Below are 19,070 nucleotides of genomic sequence, written 5' to 3'. Positions count from 1 at the left end.
GGAAGATCATGGTGCAAATTCCATTAATATAACCATGACAGACCTTTTTTAAATGGGTTGCAGCCTTCATCCAGACCTATATCTATTTTATTAAAACCCAGACAAGGTATAGCTCAAAAGTATAGCCCATAACCCACAGTGCCCACTACGGCCATTGTTTCTGAAGCCCAAAAGGGCTTCGAAGGAAGTTGAAATGTGGCAACACAGCTGCCTTCTTGACAGGTGTAGTGAGGTAACAAACCAAGCCCTAAGAGCTAACAGGCATTAAGATGTGGCATCAACAGACAACTAAGTGATCCAGAAAATAGTGAAGGTTCCTGTTGTGGTTCTAGTAAGTCAGGAACTTGCCTTGCCAAGGCTATTGCTGTCCAGCAAACCTGTGGCAAAGTCTGGGCATGCTGTCTGTACAGTGCAGTTACTTATGCAAACAGAGGAATTCCCATGAGGAATTTCAATCCCTCTAGCGGTGGGAGGGTGGAAAATTACTAAGGGAACCCATATCTGCCTCCAGGAAGTTAAATATGAACCTAAATGAGCTTTGACTGTGTACCAGCAGCTCATCAGCTGTATTTGGAAGCCATTCAATCTTCACAGGCATCCTTTTCCTGACAACAGCTTCCAGCAATTCATCATTTTGTAACTTCCCAACCCAGAAGTTGCATCTGAACCTTTGTGTGTAAATGCCATGCAGTCTGTGAAACCATCCATTCCCTTTTTTAACCTTTTCCTTATTTGATTCTCTGGATCCTGCTACATGCATTCCACAACACAGGACCTTTTTAAGTGACTTACAGATGGTATTGCTTCACACCTCCGTTAGCTTGTGTCTGAGCTTAGAAACCTCTTTTTATGTCACTTGTCATAGATGCAGAATAAGCTTAGGCGCTGTTCTGTCCTTAAGGCAAGAACACTCCTCAAACATCAGCTCCATCTCCCCTGCTAGCTTAGCCACTCAGTGAGGAGTGGGGAAACGTGCTAATACAGCAGATTGTCTAAGAAACCAAGTGTTTTATGGCAGGAAGATGCTTTTCAGTCTGCAAAACCCAGACATGGTTATTTCACAGATTCATTCCTTTCAGTATATCACACACAGCTGAGCAGACCATGGCACAAGTAATGGAATTCCATCAGATGTTTATTCAGCATGACCAATAGTTTGGCAAGTTAGCGCTTTCCACCAACACGGGGAGCAGAAACCTTGACTGGTTTCACAATCTTCTGCTTAGGTGCTGCCTTTGTAGGGGCCTGTAGAGAAATAATGAAGTATGAGCAAAAAGCTGTTTATTTGCAGTCCTAAATGTATCCCTATATACACTCTTGATGGAAATCAGATCAGATCAGACTAGAATTAAAACCTGTAACATTGGGATCATGTTAACAGATGTTTACACACATAACACTAAGCCAGCATATGGCACTAATTCATAAGTGATAATGAAACATGGTAACGTTCATCCATATATTGTTACCAAGTTCCTAGATAGTGAATATGTCACGTTCATTTTTATCAATTATATCTGATATTATGTCAAAAAGTTGTTTAACTGTAATATTTACTTATTCTGTAAAAAAGATTCATTCTATGCAGCTGTTTGGGTATGTTTAACTTCAGTACAAAAGTCTAGCTGAGGAACTTTCACATCAAAAAGTTACAAAACTGCTTCCTCAAAACAGAAATGGGAATTTCCAATAAAGTGCCACAGCAGAATGTTGTGTGTTGTGTTACAGCATGGTGTATTCCATTTCATAGTTTCTATTTTCCTATTGCATCTCACCTTTGCAGCAGAAACAGCTGTTTTCTTGGTTGCCTGCTTAGCCTTCTTGGCTTCCTTTGCAGCCCTGTTAATTCACAGAAAAAAAGAGGAAGTTATCCATGTCTGCCATTCACTTTCCTTGTCTCAGCGCTGTAAGAGCATCCCAAGATCAGGAATGGCATGCATTACTGCAGATTTCTCCTCCACATTCACTATCCCCTGGGGAGATTTCTACAGAGACAGCAGAACTGTGTATCACAAGAATACAATGGAAGAGTGCACGAAGAGACCCCTCTCTGCTGCTACTATCTCTTGCCGAGATTATTCAGTATTACATACAAATACATAGATTAAAAGCAAACAAAAAACCCTACAAAAATCTTATAGAACACGGAGCTCACCTAGAGCTTAAGCTTTTGTATGAAAAGTACTGTAATCATTGAAAAGCTTGGGATAGCTCCAGTGATCTCTAACTTCTCACCTAATAGCTTGTTCCCTCTGCGCCTTTCGTACTTCGGGCTTCTGGTTTCGCTTGGCCATAATCTCAGCTAGAGAGGCACCAGTGATGGCTCTCTGAAACTTCACTGCACGGCGCGTGCGCTTCTTTTGCACCTCTTCCTAAGAGGGCAGGAGACGAACACAGACAATTAGCATCACAAGACATTAAATACACGACAGTTACAGAAACAAGCTGCTATTGAGATTAAAGCTATTTAAACTGTACACCAAAGTAGAATTTCACTCCTCACTTCAGAGAATCCTTCTGTTGAGTACACAGAAGTGCTGCCCTACCTCCATATGGCCCCTTCTCCAGCCACATCCTGTACTTTCCATAGTGTGTTATTACCAACAGTCCTTGGTTGGCTCCCCAGCTATCCAGTTATCAGTGTTGGAGACACACACATTAGCCCCTCTATCTTCCAGGCTTCTACAGCAAGTATGAAAAAAATTATTTCAAAATAATGTCAAAAGTTCAGCCATCTGTAACTCCCACAAGAAAAAAAGGGAAGGAGAAACCTTTGATGGTGTCTTCTAAAAGGACGACACTCCACACCTATTCAAGTGGGATCAGGTGCTGGGGAGCAGTGTAAGCCATCATGCATTAACTTTCTTTCTTCAACCAAACTGGCAAGAACGCTGACTTACTGCACTGATGTAAGCCTTCTCAAAGCTCTTCTGCTGCACACATTTGAACAAGAGCACTGGAGATACCTCATGCTATGTGCCTTCATGATTTATTCTTTTCATGCAGTGAAGCTACATAGGAAAAGACCTGCTAAGATACAGCCTAACGTTTTCAAGGAGACTATATTAAGAGTGTCATCACTGCTCCCCTAACCCTGGAATCAGCTCCCTATGTTGTCACTATTCAGGAAGTTTACAAGACCAAACTTTTAGGAAATCTGCTTATTAAACAGCATTACCCACCTTCCCCAAAACTAACTTTTAAAAACATATGCCATTCCTACAATTATTAAGATCTACTGAATCCACTGTGGCTCTGAGTGGTCCTTTAATGAAGTGCTACTACACCAATGCAATGGTTTTGTTGAAGTGGTGTATAAACTCACGTAATTACGCTCACATTTTCACCATTATTGACCAGTCTTCAACCTGGTGACCTGGGTCATGCTTCTGCTGAACACTGGCAAGCTCAAGTGACCTCTAACAGACCAGTGACCACATCTTTTGGTCACCAACTTACAGTGCCATTAGCTGGTATGTACTTACTGACTGTCCTTTCTTGTGCTTACGCCTGTACAGAACAGTCCAGTTGATCTGACGGGGGTTTCTCTTGGAAAGGAATGCAGACTCACATTTTGCATTCAAGAACTGAAAAACCTGGGAAGGCAAAGTGTTTTGTGTAAGCTTTGTTGCCATGGAAGACATTATCACAGTTTGCATTAAGTATTCTTTGAGTCAGTGTTTTTCAACATTGATGCTTTTGGAGTTCTTAAACACAGCCCTGACTATTAAAAATTTTAGAAGATAATTCAAGAAATTTAAAGTTTTGAATTTTGTTACATTGGTCAAACTGATGTCTTACAAGGCATTCTGAAGCAGCTTCATTTTTCTGAAAAAAAAAGTTCGAATTACCACTTGCATCCAGAGCTGCTGTGTATTTCAGGCACAGCATCAATAGCTGTGTCCAGCATCATTCCTTCCAAGTGTCTGTCCTCAAGCAACAATGTACTTCCTGTATGTGGAGTGACTCAAAACTTGGCCTAGGGAACACAGGGAGATCAATGCTCCACCCAGCTCCCTCTTGCCTAGTGACACTAACCTGCTTGTCTAAAACAACAGGCAGAATGAGCAGGCTGGCTTGTTATTAGCTATGTAATTCAATTTAAAGTACAACCTAATTCCCAGGAGTGGTCACAAGGATTCAACCAGTCTATCTCCTGGTCATTTTGCAGGAGATTCTGTAGACCAAGACAGCTGTACTGAGATACTCAAAAGCCAAGCCCTCTTTTTGCAGGCAGTGACAGTCCTGTCTGCATATGACACGATAGCTTGAAAGGACTCTCCACCCTATTTTACCCCAAAGATTTCTACTCAATTAATTTGGAAGACTAGATGTTGGCTCTAGCAAATCTCAGCATTAGATGCAGGATGTCTAAGCAGCATTTTCTACAAAACTTTGGTACTTTACACCTGCTGTTTTATTTTAAGACCCCTTTTGCAAACCTCATCCTAAAACCCAATCCCGAATTACAGCACGGCACGGATCTCCTGCGGAGCAGCTCTGACGGCAGTTACGGCACCTGGACACCGATGCTGTTCTCACACTGCTCAATACGAGCGACTTGTACTGACCACCGGCGTCTCCGGACAGCCCCAAAGGCGCGGCCTCCGCTCCCCGCCCGTCCGCAGGGCCCGCTCCCGCCGTCGACCCCGGGGCTCGCCCCGTTCTTACCTTCCCGTCAGTGCGGGCGTAGCGGCGGCCATGGCCCGGGTAGATCTTGTACCCGCTGAAGCTGCACAGCTCGACCCTGCGCGGGAGAGAAGAGTTAGGGGAGGGCGCGGGTGGCCGGGGGAGGCGGCCGGGGCCCCGCGGCGGCCTCCCCGCGGCGGATGGGCCCGGATAGCGGCGGATGGGGCGCTCACTTCATGATGGCGGCGGCTGCGAGGGGCCGGAGAGGCGGAGGGGACGCCGGGAGGCGGTGTCGGGAGCGGCGCGCGGGGCCCGACGGGAGCGGAGCGGGAAGGGCAGGGCCGGGCAGCACCGCCCCGCCCCGGCTGCACCGCGGGGGCTTCGCGGAGCGTTCACCCGGCCGGGCTCCCCCGGCGTAGCCCCGGACGTGGCACCCGCCGCTCTACCCAGGACAAAAGGCGCGGTCTCCTGTGGCGGGGCGGTCTGGCCCATCGGCGCCTGGTGCTCGGTTGTCTCCGGTGTTGTCAAGCGCGGGGCATGGCGGCCGCCGGCGCTGCGGCCAGGGCGGGGGATGAGGCGGCCGGAGCGGGTAAGGGCAGCCCCGGACAGGTGCCGGGGGCCGGCGGGGCCGCTTTGTTGGGGGCCTGCGAGTCCCGAAAGGTGCTGTGGCGCTCGGAGAGGCGCGGGGGGCTCGGCGCTGTGGAGACGGCGGTGCCCCCTCCTCTCGGGGTGAGGGGCCGGGTCAGCCGCTGCGCTGCCCCCGCTCTCAGGCGGCCCCTGAGGGCCCCCGGGGGCTGGAAGCAGCCGGGGCAGCGCGGGGCGAGCGGGCACCGCTTCCCGCCCTGAGGAGCGCCTCTGGCTCGGGGCAGGACGGAGCGGCTGTCCATCGTGCTGAGGATCGCGCAGCCTTGTAGAACCTTTATAGGCCGGGATCTGAATGAAATAGGGCCCGGTTTCCCTTGGGGGGGGGGACTGAGAGGTCTTGGAGACAGCGCCACTTCTGAGGGTGTAGTTCCTTGCTTTCTGCCAAACGAGAAATAGGCAATTTTGAAATGTTTTCATGGCTCCTGAAAGCCTATTACGAAAATCTCGTTCCCCAGGTATTATATCAATGAGTCTTTATAGAATGGAATCGTATTAATTCCTTAGAGTTACACAGGTACATATGATTCATACCGTATACGGAACTGTCATGCTTAAGCAAGCGAACTAAAGGACTCCAGCTTGTTACAAGGCAGAGAAGGACAGACCATTTTGAAAGAGGGACCTATGCTTCTCTGAGTCTTGAAGGTGCTTATAAAGGATATCCCCAGACAAGGGAAATAATGCCAGCATTCAGGCTCGTTTAACACCTCTGTGAAAACCTTCCTTTGTCTGGCATCATGGAGAAGTGATTGTAGCAAGCCTGACTGCAGGGATGTCTGGATCAATAGAGAAGCAGGTGGATGATGTCGCCATAGAAATACAGGTTCTTTGCAAATGGTTGTGTGTATTAAGTAGCAGTTATACTTGAATGCTGGAAATCTCTGAGAACCATGTGTAAAGCCACATTCCAAGTCCTCCAGTTTGAAGGGGACACCTCACGCGCATGAATAAAAGGATTACTCTTGCAGTTCAGTACTGTGGGTCTTTGCCTCTCCCCTAGTCCAGAGGGGCCAGTTGTGAATTTCTGTAACAAACTCTTGGATAAATGAGCAGATGCAAAGTTTCTCTCTTAATCAAAGTGACCAAGTGGTTGCAGAAGTGACTACTTGAGTGAGAAACAAGCAGTACTTTCTCCCTGAATGTGCAAAGACAGGAGTGTGATGGTTGCTGGCTCTGCCTTGCTGCTCTACAAAGCTCTTGTGGCAGCCATGGATTTGAAAACAGTGGAAATATAATAAATGTAGTCAGACATCTTTCTTAGAAATCCATGGTCTCTAGTTGACAAAATGGTACACAGAAAATGTTTGTCTACATCTATAGCATAACTAAACCTCAAAAACCTGTAAGCTGTAAGAGTTAATATGTACAGCATGTGAGGTGAGAACACTGTTTTGGAAATGTTGCTGAAAAAGGAAGTATTATTTACTGAACAGATAGTAAGAGAAGAACGAGCACTACAGTAATACATCAAATACACAGCAGAGGCTTAATGTATGAAAATTATTATTATCAGTTATCACTTTGGGTACCCAGTGATTCAGGCTCCCTGTAGATGGCAAATGTTTGCCTTTTAACTTCATATAATAGCCCTCTTGGCTTGGGACATTTTAATTGTGTGTTGCATTAAGTAAATGGTATGCTAGCCTGTTCACAGTTTGTTCCACCCAATGCCCCCAGTACTGTAGTATTTAGTTAGAATGCTTACACATAGGTAGTTGTCAAGCTGCTCAAAATTTAAAATCTCTGAAGAATTTTAAAATTTAGGCTCTTTTGAAATTTGGAGTTTTGAGGGTCACACCTTTAAATTTAGCTGCCAGAATTTTGCTGCATCTCACTTCAGAGGCTCTGTTGTGACTTTCCCAGAATTCTGCTAGAGTTCTTAACTGGGACAGTGTCTGGTATGTATATCTTCCATTAATTGGATCAGTTACTCTTGAGGTGTTTTAGCTGAAGTAATTTGCTTCAATTTTACATAAAAAAGAAAGTTAATCCATTTTTTCAAATTATCTGCATTCATTATAAAACAAATCTGTTTGTCTTGCATTGCTTTTTCAGTACATGTTCTTGTATATAAACCTTGTGGTGTTTTTTTTTGTTTTTTCTCCTTTTTATTCTAAGGCTTGGTAGTCAACTGCTCAGGTCAAGGATTGCAAAAACTGGGTCCAACCTTGCCCTGTGATGCTGATACCCAGACTCTGATTCTGGACAAAAACCAGATAATTAAATTGGAACACTTGGAGAAATGCAGGAATCTGATGCAGGTCAGTGTTCCTTGATTTGAAATTGTTATCAGATAATGGTGCTATGATGTTAGCATCTTCTGCCTTAAGGCTGTATTATGCAATTGAAGTAAGCTAGCAGTTACTGTCTTCAGAGGAAAATAAATGGTGGCTAACTAAAGTAGAAAGCTTTGTTTTCAGTGGAGGTCTACAATTGATAGTGGAGGAGGCTGTTTTGTGAATTACCTGGGTAACTAAAAATGAGCTAAATAAATCCTGATGGGGGAGGGGCATCATAAGAACATTTAGAAAAGTCACTGATGACTCAAATTTTGATAATTCTTAGCTTTTGAGTGCTTGAGCTTTGTAACCTTAGAAATAATGTTGTATTATCACTGAAACTGCCTCTGGGTAGACTTGAAGCTGCCTGATAACTTCTACAGGCAAGCTACACTGAGTTGGCAGAGGTGGGGTTTGTTGCTACAACAAACCTTCATCACACTGCCAGCTTGGTGATCATGTTACTGAAGTGTATGTCTAATCAGGATTTACCCTTTAAAAAGTTTGTGGTTTACAGTCCTGTTAGTACAGGACCTGTTTGAGAATTCTGTGAAATATATTTTGTCCTCTGCCATATTGACAGTAAGTGCAATTTTACACCAGGAGTGGGGCAACAATTTGCACCATGAATTGGCAATTCTGGTATGAAAACCTTGTGTTCACATGACACAATTCATCGTTCTTTTTCCTTTATTTAGCTATTGCTAGGAGAATTTCCTCTTAAGTTTGTGGAGTGAGTTGTGAAGACTTATGTTCTTTGATCAGTAATTTATTTCCTGGTTCTTGCAGGCTTTTTGTCTGTGTTATTTACTTGAAAATGAAATACATAGGTTGAACAAGTATCTGCTGAGTAGATTTTTAACTACTAAAAGTAGAAGCTTATTCTGTCTGTGTAGTTAAAAGTGTTTCTTTCGTGTGTCCATCTGCAGCTCTCTGTAGCCAACAATCGTCTGGTGCGAATGATGGGGGTAGCAAAACTGACCAAGCTCCGAGTACTCAACTTGCCTCATAATAGTATTGGGTATGTGGAAGGGCTGAAGGATTTGGTGCACCTGGAATGGCTGAATTTGGCAGGAAATAACCTTAAGGTAAAGTGTTTAGTCTGTTGCATTTACCAGAATCTTGTGTTATAGAAATTTGGAAAATGCTGCAAAGAGATCTGAATATGTTTTGATTGGAACAACGATGTTAATGTTTTCTCTACTGGCTTATGAAATAGAAGAGGGCAGCTTTTGGAGTAGAGTTGTCTCGGGAAAATAAAAGGTTTCAAAATGAAATGAGAATAAGGAAATAATCTCCAAAACAGGAAAAAGAATTATTATCTTTAAAATATGACTGTATTAAAACATGGTTTTTATTTTGGCTTACTTAGCTGATGGTTTTTTTAGCTTTCAAAATAATTTATAGTTATTGATACCTGGTTTTATTTAGTGGCTAAAAAAGAGTTACTGTGGGTAACTGACTTCTTTGTTTTTGTAGGCCATTGAACAAATCAATTCCTGTCTGTCTCTTCAGCATCTTGATCTGTCAGACAACAACATAGCTCAATTAAGCGATCTCTCCAAGCTTACCTCGCTGAAGGTAGATGTTATTCTATCTCTGTTTTTATTGCATTCTTTACATAAGGAAATTTGCTTTGAGAAGTTCTTCCTTTAGACATTCACTATTCAAACACTAGCTCTTAGAGCATCTTAATTAATTAACTGTAATTTCTAGAGGGAAGCGTGTAAGAATTCTCTTCCTTGTTTTCAAGTTGCAGGAACTGAGGCAATGGTTTTTATGTAACCACTTCAATGATTTTGATAAAGATATGATGGTGATATCTTCTTCATAGCTCTTTGTTCTCTTATCTCCTATCATGAATCAAGACAAAACGTACTGGTAACTATTCTGGCATGCACACTGTAGAGAAAAACATTTCCAAGCGCATTTTTTGGTAACTGTGACCAGAAAGCCTTAATTATAGTTCTTTTGCATGTATTTTTGTAAGATCATGCCTGAAAAAGAAATCTGAGGGTTTTGAGCAAACATTCATTTAATCACTGTATTTTTTAGACCCTGTTGCTACATGGAAATATTATAACTTCACTTCGCACTGCCCCAGTTTGCCTACCTCAGAGTTTGACTGTTATTTCTTTGGCAGAGAATGAAATCAGAGATTTAAATGAGGTAAGATGTAGAAGATAGATCACCTTGTGCTTTGGTAGATGGAAAGAAGGAAGTTGAACAATGTTTTGAGGTTCTAACTGAAAATGGGCTCTCTTCTTTGAAACAACCCTACTTTTAATAGTTTAATTGTTTGTGTGTAATAACCATGTCTGCATTAGCTGCACAAGCTAGGTGATATCTTTTAAAATTTAGTCTGGAAAGAAACTTTGTCTTTTTTCTGTTATGTTTTTATATTATTCAAGGATGTTACTTTCAGGCCTAAATTCATATCTTTGGTGGTTGTCTGAAAGTTGAAAGCTGAGCTGATTAACTGCTTCTGCAGCTGCTGTGTTTAGAACATAGGTTTGAATTGCACTTGTTGCCGCTGACCTATTTTTCAAACACTGTGTAAGAGAAGCGAATAATCTGCCTGTGACTTTTGTCTTTATTGTTTTGTTTGTTTATTGTAAGTAGCAGCCAAAACTCTTGGTTGGGATTTTAAGTCGGAGGAAAATTTTTTGGCAATAATTTCTCTTCAAAATAGGACGGTGTTTCTCCAGCTTTCTGGCTTGCTCTTTGTTTGTTTATTCGTTTTCAAAATCCGACACCTGTTTTAGTCAACTGGAGTCATAGAAGTACTGTACCTTTCTATACATAAAGCCCCATTCCCACAATTTTAAGACAAGGTAATATTTTCCAAGGACTAATAGCACTTACTGAAGAATTAATGGGAGATGGCAGTAGTTGATAGAAGGTTCTTCGTAGTCCTTTGTGTTCAAAAATTGAATGTGATTTTTGATTTATTTGTCATTCTGTTATTTTGCATGAGTTGTCCAGCTGCATCTAGGAGAAATGTGTTGTGTTCTGTTCAGTTAACAAATGCATCTTGTTTTCTCAAGGTTTCTTTCCTGGCCCCTCTTCGCCAATTGGAACAGCTGTCAGTTATGAACAATCCTTGTGTGATGGCCACACCTTCTGTCCCTGGCTTTGACTACAGGCCTTATATTGTCAGCTGGTGTCTGAACCTTAAAGTCCTTGATGGATATGTGATTTCTCAGAAGGAAAGGTGACATAATAGTATTATTAAATCTCTAAAATTATCAAATGAAATTTGGCTAAGCTAAAATTGCTTTAGCTAAATTTTTCATCTGTTGCACTGGAATTATGTAGGATCACCAGCTTGTTTAAATAAAAGTATGAAATTAGGCTTTTGTTTTGTTGCTCAACTCACAGAAGTACTTCTACAAAGCAAAACTGTGGTACCAATTCATCAGTGGTCTGTTACCCTTTACAGCCTCTTTGACTTTGCAGAATGTGACAATCAGCAGGTGTTAAAGCTGTTGTTTTGGGGGAAGCTCAAATGTGCCCTTATATAAAAAGCATGACTTACGTGTGCATTTCTACATTTGGCTTTTTTTTTGTTATTAATTAGTTAAATATTATTTTGGTCAAATCATTTGTTACTGTATCCTTGTGGTCATTATATCACTATGATATCTGCATGACAAAGTTCTTGACATCAGAAGAGTCTAAGCATAAGTATTATCCAGTATAAACGCATTCTAGTCCAGGACATGAATGTATTCTAGGGTATTAATGTCCTTTTTTCCCTGTTACTAAAATAAAAGTGTGCCCTTTTCTTGGTCAAAGGTAAACCAATTCTATTTCTGTTTCACCATAGCATGTTGTGACTTTCCTGAAAACTTGCCTCTTAGAAATCCATACATTTTTTTTCATTAATAATGGGGTGTTCTGTATTAACAGTATTATTACATGTCAGTGTGTTATATTAAATATTTTCAGGCAGAAATTAATTTAATTTAAAAACCAGACTTGTTGAATACTTTGGCAAGATTTGCTCTCTGTGTCTATTTTGCATGTTTTTGTGAACTTCTCTGTTTCTGTGAAAGCTTTGGTGATAAGTTCATTGACACAAATGTGTTTTCAGTGCTCAAAGATTACACACAAAGCAAAGACCCCACAGTTTGGGACAAATAGGGGGGTTTTTGTTTGTTTCATCGATGCTTAAATGAATGAATACTTTATTCATTGTTCTGGTAATGGCATTCCCTGGGCACTGAACATGTTCCAAGTTTTACTTAGATTTGTAGATTAGCTCTTGGGTACCCACTAAAAACACAGAGTTACTGGTTTTATGCCATTCATTAAAGGTGACCATTTTCCCCCTTCCTAACAGTTTGAAAGCAGAATGGCTCTACAGTCAAGGGAAAGGAAGGTCATATCGACCTGGGCAGCATGTTCAGCTAGTTCAGTACTTGGCTACTGTTTGTCCTCTCATATCTGCATATGGGCTCCAGACTGAAGAGGATGCCAAACTGGAAAAAATACTGAGTAAGCAAAGGTGAGAACTTACTTTCTTTGTTAGACAATGTAATTGAGAACATAATTATGTATCTTATGTGTTAGATATAGTAAGATTTCATTTTAAGTATTTCAAAGCAACAGTGGGGGCAGGAGATGCAAAGTGTAATGTATAGTATGCGTCCAAGATGGGAATGAGAGGCAAGGCAGCAGCAGCAGGAGTGTTTTCCTGCTTTCTAGGCCATCTAGGGGAAAATTCTTTATATTTTTCAGTCTGTGCTTTGTAGGACTCTGAAGGTAGTTTGTGTTAGAATTGTGATTAAAATAAACAAACTATGTACTGGGGTTTCTATTGCCACAGAAAAAATGATGAAAACTTCAAAAAGGAGCTTTGCTTAACTTTCATTCTAATTGTAAATGAGGACTGGTGTATTAGCCACTTTTTTATTGTTGGCAGGTTCTTTCTTCGTTTTAAAGTTAAGGTTGTCTTTTGAGGGACACTGTTCCCAGTGATGCATTTGTCTGTCTGTATCTGGCATCTGAGGTCTGTCAGCAAAGGCCTCTGGAGAGGCTGCTGGTTCTGCCAGCAGTGGCTGTTTTGCTAAGATCTGTGCAAATAGATAAGTAGAGTTATCATGGTGCATTTTTCATCCATGTAAAGGTGAACTAATTTTGTTTAGAAGCCAGAAAATGGAGCAATACAGGTTGTTCTATTCCCCAGGACCTATTGACAAACTTTTTTTTGTGGAAAGATAAAGCAGAAAATTCAGCTCCCAGGAGCAAGCTACCTAAGTGGCGTAGTGTGGTTAAAAAGTTGAGCAACAGAAGTGTTGTGGTTAGAAGAAGGCTATCTCCTCAAAAGGGCCAGAAACTTGGGAGCATCTGGAAGGAGTTACTGTACGCTTAGCAAGTGTAAATTGGCCTCCAGGAGAAAATTGTAGCAGCGTTGTAGTTGTTTCTGAGGAGAAGGTGCAGTCAAAGCATCTTGACCTTGGAATCTCTAGCTAAGTGCTCTGGCATTCACATGATGTTTCTGGGGAAAATTCAGGAAGGTGGTCTGCTAAATATAGCTCTTTAAAAATTAAAAAAAACCTCAACAACCAAGCCAAAAAACCCTATCAGAAAAAGGAATCCCCACAAACCCTCACCCATGTATATGCACATGCATATATGATTTATAGGGCAGTTCAACCTCTGCCTCATGATCTTCTAATTTACTTGGGCTGAAACAACTGTGTGTTCTCTGGGTTTTAAAGGATGATTTTGTTTGTGGCAATATTCGGTGATTTGCACTAGGATTTTGAGCCTTTAGTAACAGGAACACCTATTCCTTGATTCACTCACTTCCAAATGTAAAAGACACTCCCATCATTCCTCAAACTCGTCTGTACCTACACACACAATGTATTCCACATTAGATACTTAAAATATCTGCATGCCTTCCTTGTGTGTAGTAATGCCTCATGGTTTTCAGTCTGTAGTCAGAATTGCATGTTGGGCTTTTTCTCTTTTCTTTCTTTTTTTTTTTCTTTTTTAATACGTGTAGTGAAGAAAGAGAGGCAGGAGGAAGGGGAGCAGAAAAAGACTGCAGTCCCCTGCTTTGTGAGTAGTCCTGTTAGTGTCTTGTAGGTATAGGAGTCTGCATAACTAGCCTCTTGTTTAGAATGTTTTGATCACTTGTTTCCTTTGGAATAGTTCATAGTTTCTTTTAGATGTTTTCTGTACAAAAGAAGGTTTAAAAGAAACATAAAATCTGTTGCTGCACTCTGTGCTTAGACTCCACCAGAGGCAGTTGATGCATGAAAACCAAAATGAGGAACCACCTACATCTTCTGCTCCCAGCAAAACAGTGCCAGTTGCTCATGAACACAGTGGCCTGGCCCAGCCATCACAGATGGTTCTTGAAAAGGGTAAGTAGCTTATCTACACCCGTGATCTTACCTGTGGAGATAAATATTTTTCTTTTGAACATAACTTTGTGCTAACTTTGTGGAGGGAATTTAAGAACAAGGCCCTGTTATTATTTTATTCTGTTCATCTATTTTCTCAGCTGAAGTTATACTTTGTTTCTAAAAAAATCCAGTCCGTGCTTATTTGTGTCTTAAATGCTAGTAGGTTGGTTAGGTGAAAAACCCAATCCAACAAACGAAAGAGTTACTACTTTGACTTTTCTGTTTTATACAAGTTTATTCTCCAAGGAAGTGCAGTTTGTACCTGGTATTTGCTAAGTTTGGATGTTACTGTGGTAAGTATTGTCCTAATACAGAAATCATGCTCATCATTACTAGCATGCTGGATCATCTTACCCACCCAGTTGCTAACTGTCAAAACCAAATTGTGAATCCCTATGAATTGGATGAGCTATTATTATTATTATTATTGTTGAAATACTCTAATACTAGAATGTCTCTTTCTGCTTGTCTAGAACCTGTCATCCAGAGGAATTCTTGGGTTGGACCAAGTGCAAACAATGATCATTCCTGTGCAGTAAAGAACACTTTTCCTCATGAAAGAAGCTTTCCCAAGGAGCTACACCTTGAAGATGTACAGACAGATGAAGACAAACTAAACAGCAGCCTTTTATCCTCGGAGTCTACTTTTATGCCAGTTGCTTCAGGATTGTCTCCAGTGTCTCCTGCTTCAGACCTGAAGCTACATGGAATCAATTTGGGCCAAGAAGATGATGATGATACAGTGATTGAATGTGTGAGAGATGTTAATAGTAGTAGAGAAACAACTAACAAGCAAGAAGCTTTGTCTGTTATGGGAGAGCACCCTAACAGAGCAGCAGGAAGTGTGGAAACACAAGAGAATATCAAAGAGATGCCACAGGTGCCTGCTCCTGATCGCGGAACAGCTGGCCTGGCTGCAAAGACTGGCAACTCTTTAAAGGCCTCTGAAAGCCAAGTTCTGCACAGTCACCCCAGCACCTCATCAGCTGCTGAATCAGGAGTAAAATCTCTTTGTCCTGACCAGATGACAGAAGAAAGGTCTGGTTCATTGGCTGTGCAAGGTGCAGCACCAGCTGATCAAGGTGCAGCTGAACTGCAAAGGATGACTGAAGCAGCTACCAAGCTTCAAGCTTCCTGGAGAGGATTTTACACGAGGAACTACCATCCTCGAGCCAAGGAAGTGCGGAATGAAATTCGACTAAACAGAATGCAGGAGCACATCATTTGCTTAACTGCTGAAATAGAAAAGTAAGTTGAGGTCATGGTGTGTATTTTCAAGTCTGTATGAATATAACCATCATTCCAGAGTATTTCATAACAGATACAGATGGGCCTTGATATAACTACTCACAGTAAAACCTAGCATCAGACACATAAAACTGATTACATTACAGGATCACTTCCTGTAAAGTAGGCACAGTTTTGCACATAGCTGTTCATAGTCTCAAAGTGCCTTCTATAAATGGATTGGGTTAGAACACATTTTTCTATTCCTCTATAAGCAGGACTTGCATATTTCAAAATAGAAATTGCTGAGTGGGATTTTTTTTTTACTTGTCTCCTCACAATTACAGAGTCTGTAAATCAAGTGTCCATATTGACAGTCATTCTTCTGTTGCTGGTAAAAAGAAGAATTTCCTCTACCTTGTTGGTAGAGGAAATTCTAAATTAAATTTTAAATTGAAAATGATACAATTTTAACATACGATTCTGTGGTTGGTTCTGTTTTAATTTTTGATCCTGTGAATCCATGTTTGGAGGAGATCGTGGTCAAAGTTTCTCAATTTGTAAGACAAAGACAAAAATTCTGGATTTTACTTAATATCTTTCTGGATCAGCCTGGAGCTGTCAGTCTGACAGGCTCTTTTTCTTCATTATCACAAGTGACATAAGTTCTGTGAATGAAGTTGAGTGCTCAGTGAACCTCCACAAGCTCCCAGTGCTTACACATCATACTCCATCCACGTATCAATGGGGACAGCATAATTTGAAATGAAGATGTACTATTTGGTGTGTGTGGGGGGTGATAGTTGTACAGGAAAAAATAAGAGCTCAGGTTCCGTTTACAAAAAGACACATTATAGCTAAGCCAACAAATGTGCTGCAGTAAAAGGAAGCCGAATTTAAATGTGACTGAAAAAGAAACTTGAAGTCAGCAGCTGGGTATTTATGGCAAGCCAGACTGCAGTAATTTCTTAATGTTAGGCTCCGTTGTATCTTTCAAGAGTGCTGTTACATAAGTAGGCATTTTTATGCTTGTTGCTCTTGTTACCCAAATGTTGCTTATTTAAGCTGCATAAATTTTGGATGTGTGTTCTTGCAGACTAAGAAAAGAAAGAGAGGAAGATAAAATGCAGAGGCTTGTACAGGAGGAAGCTGTCAAATTTCTTTGGAACCAGGTAAGTAATTTTAGTCCTCTTGTTTTTCTGCTTACATGTGAATTTGAAATTTGAATTTGAATCTGCTTATATATGAATTTGCATTATTTCATACTGCAGATCTTGAAGAGATAGTCAATATGGTTCAGGTTTTCCGATGATGATTTGGGTGGTTTAATAGAATCTTACTGCTGTGTTGTTTGCTGTACTGGCATTGTGGAGGAAAATAACCTTCAGAAGCATTAGTGCAAGAACCCTGGTTTTATTACTAAAGACTAGATTGTGGCCTGGTGAGAAGGAAGACAAAATGCAAGAAAAGCTAAATAAACATAAGCAGAACTGTGAAGAATGATGTGACTGGTAAATGCCCATGGCAAATTGACGTCAAGCTGTGTTGCTTGTGAGCAACTTGTTTTTGAGGCAGGAAAGTTATTAATACATCTTTTAATAAGCTAGTCTTCCAAAAATAAAGCTGTTTTCTTAAAAACAGATAAATCCTTTCTGGTTTTAAGAACAGATTTCATTTTCTTCAGGTACTTGAAGTGGGAGCTTGTGTGCTCTGTCAGTGTTTGGCATGTAGGTTTAAAAGCCGTGATTTCAGTGGGAAGAACAAACTTTCCCTAAAGACGTAGCAAGCCTTTTGTTTGTCACTTGGTCTTAGATTTTATACTAGAGATTGGATGCTGAATGCAAGAAATCAATCCTCTAGAAATCAAAATACTTTTAGTTGCATTTCATAATGAATTTTTCTCTGTACTTTACAGGTTAAATCCCTTCAACAATGGCAGCTTTCAGTGATGCAAAATTTAGGTGGTGCTGCGATCCCTTCAGCCGGTACTTCATGTTCATTCAAACCACCTATTCAGTCATCCACAGTGGAGCAAGAAACCCCACCAGGTGTTAGTTCTGCTTTGTTAGTTCCAGCTAGTGAGGATGATCTTCCAGAAAAGTCTTCATTGCAGTTCCCAGATTCTGGTTTTCATTCTTCTGCGGCTGATCAGACTCGTGCCGGTGACCTGTGTAGCTCTGAAAGGAGTTTAGCTGAAGAAACTGAGAGCTCCCTTTCAATGGAAACCATCAAACAATGTGGCAAGTCTGTTTCAGCATGTTCTTCAGATGTAGAGGATGGCCCTGGGGAGTGTGGGCAAAGTAAAGAGAGCTCTAGTAATGAGCAGGACAATGGACTGATACAGCAGTATTTGAAATCTGTTCAGCAGCTGGAAGAGGCTGATGAAGACACAGATTGCAATGAGGAAATGGAGGGCAGCTGTCTACAAATTGCTGTGTCAGCAGAAAGCCAAGATTCTTCCTCTGACACCGTCTCTGTAGAGCTCCCTCAAGATACATCTTCCCCTGTCCAAGGTGAAATGTGTCAGACACCACCAGAAAGCTACAAACTGAATTCAGGAATAGAAGGGAAGCAAACAGACCGTGATTCTTCGTTTCAGATGCTGCATGTTGGGATAGCTGTATAATGGGCTCATTTCCACAAAGGACTAGGGATTCCATTTCACTTTCCTTTCTCTTTCTTTTTCCTGTTTGTACAAAACTTATTTTTAATGTGTGCTGTTTCAGATTTTGACTCATGTTAACAATTTATGTTGTAATTACTATTTTACTGATGTTGCTGAGGATTGACACTAACTATGCTAAAATCAGCGAAGTTCTCAGTGACAATCATTATGCACTTTATTTGCAAACATAAAACTGGTATCCTAATGACTGGCCTCCATTAAATGAATTCTGAAGACTGGGGGGTGGATATGGCAGTGGTGGTAATGTTTGCTGTAAATTCGCTTTGGTGACTGTTAGTAAGTATTTGGTTTTTTTCCTACAAAGAAGGATTAAGTTCTTATTTTGCAAAGAGAAGCAAACAATATGGGAAGAAATGGAGTCAATACAGGCAGTGTATCCTGTCATAGGCAGAATACAGCCTGCTGAGAAAGATGAAAATTCAGACTTCTTTTGACTTTAACAAGAGTAGCTTGGTCAGTGTATCAAAGATGCATTCCAGAAAACCAGTGTCTGAGTCAGTGACTTTTTTGTAAATAACTTGAAGCTGCTGGCGAGGAATTAGGTCATTTACATACACACTGAAATAAGGACTTACAGGAGAGAGGCCTCAGGCAGCTTCAAACAAGCCTTGACCTTTGTTTGCCCTGGGATTGAATTTCCCTGCTTTCTCAGGTAAGACTCAAAATGGGACCAGTAGCAGCCAGGAGTAAATAAGAATTTCCGAAGAGCATGTGATTTGGGAACATCATTTCCAAGACTACACTGCTGGGTTACAGCAGGGGAGTTGATGGTGTATGTTTTCCTCAACAAGGATGCTAATGTCCTTGTGTGGTTTGGATTTGCATGGCTTTCGAGACAATAGTGAGTTTGATGGATCACAACTACTTCTATCTACAGGTATAAATACTAAAAGTAAATGCCATGACTTAAAACTATTTCCTCATATCTCTGTTGGGTTTTTTGGTTGGTTTTTTTCCCCTGTATCTCCAGTGTTTGACATTTTAATTAGATGTGGATAAAAAGTTGTATTTCTTCCCTGTTAGGAAATATGCTGAGATACCTGACCCTTTCCCATTAAAAAACCCAACATAGCAATGGCTAGGCAAGATAAACACTGGGGAAGCAGCAGGAAAGTGGAAAGCATAGTAAGCTAGGTATTATATATATATTATATATATATTATATATATATTATATATATAT

At 41.1% G+C, this 19,070-nt stretch overlaps 2 protein-coding genes across 2 annotated transcripts; one reads left to right on the top strand and one right to left on the bottom strand.

Moving 5' to 3' along the window:
* Positions 1-1,117: 1,117 nt before the first annotated feature.
* On the bottom strand, positions 1,118-4,959 carry LOC121673332 (60S ribosomal protein L24). The gene is made up of 6 exons (XM_042046551.1): positions 4,863-4,959; positions 4,672-4,747; positions 3,486-3,596; positions 2,236-2,372; positions 1,776-1,839; positions 1,118-1,245 (listed from the first exon to the last, which is right to left on the bottom strand). Exons 1-6 carry the CDS (start codon positions 4,865-4,867, stop codon positions 1,165-1,167), a joined length of 474 nt encoding a protein of 157 aa, XP_041902485.1. The 5' UTR covers positions 4,868-4,959; the 3' UTR covers positions 1,118-1,164.
* A 9-nt stretch (positions 4,960-4,968) lies between these two features.
* Positions 4,969-18,072, top strand: LOC121673329 (centrosomal protein of 97 kDa-like). Its single transcript, XM_042046549.1, has 11 exons — positions 4,969-5,218; positions 7,393-7,535; positions 8,483-8,641; positions 9,033-9,134; positions 9,609-9,722; positions 10,601-10,767; positions 11,899-12,063; positions 13,800-13,933; positions 14,449-15,223; positions 16,299-16,374; positions 17,118-18,072. The coding sequence occupies exons 1-11, from the start codon at positions 5,167-5,169 to the stop codon at positions 17,826-17,828; spliced, it is 2,598 nt and encodes an 865-aa protein (XP_041902483.1). The 5' UTR covers positions 4,969-5,166; the 3' UTR covers positions 17,829-18,072.
* The last annotated feature ends 998 nt before the right edge of the window (positions 18,073-19,070 follow it).

The sequence above is a fragment of the Corvus kubaryi genome, unplaced genomic scaffold, assembly GCF_017639235.1.
Source record: "Corvus kubaryi isolate FWS band 111438036 unplaced genomic scaffold, C.kubaryi_AGA036_p1.0 65357, whole genome shotgun sequence".
Taxonomy (NCBI): Eukaryota; Metazoa; Chordata; class Aves; order Passeriformes; family Corvidae; genus Corvus; species Corvus kubaryi.
The sequence above is the reverse complement of the archived record's forward strand: the minus strand, read 5'-3'. Positions and strand labels throughout refer to the sequence as shown.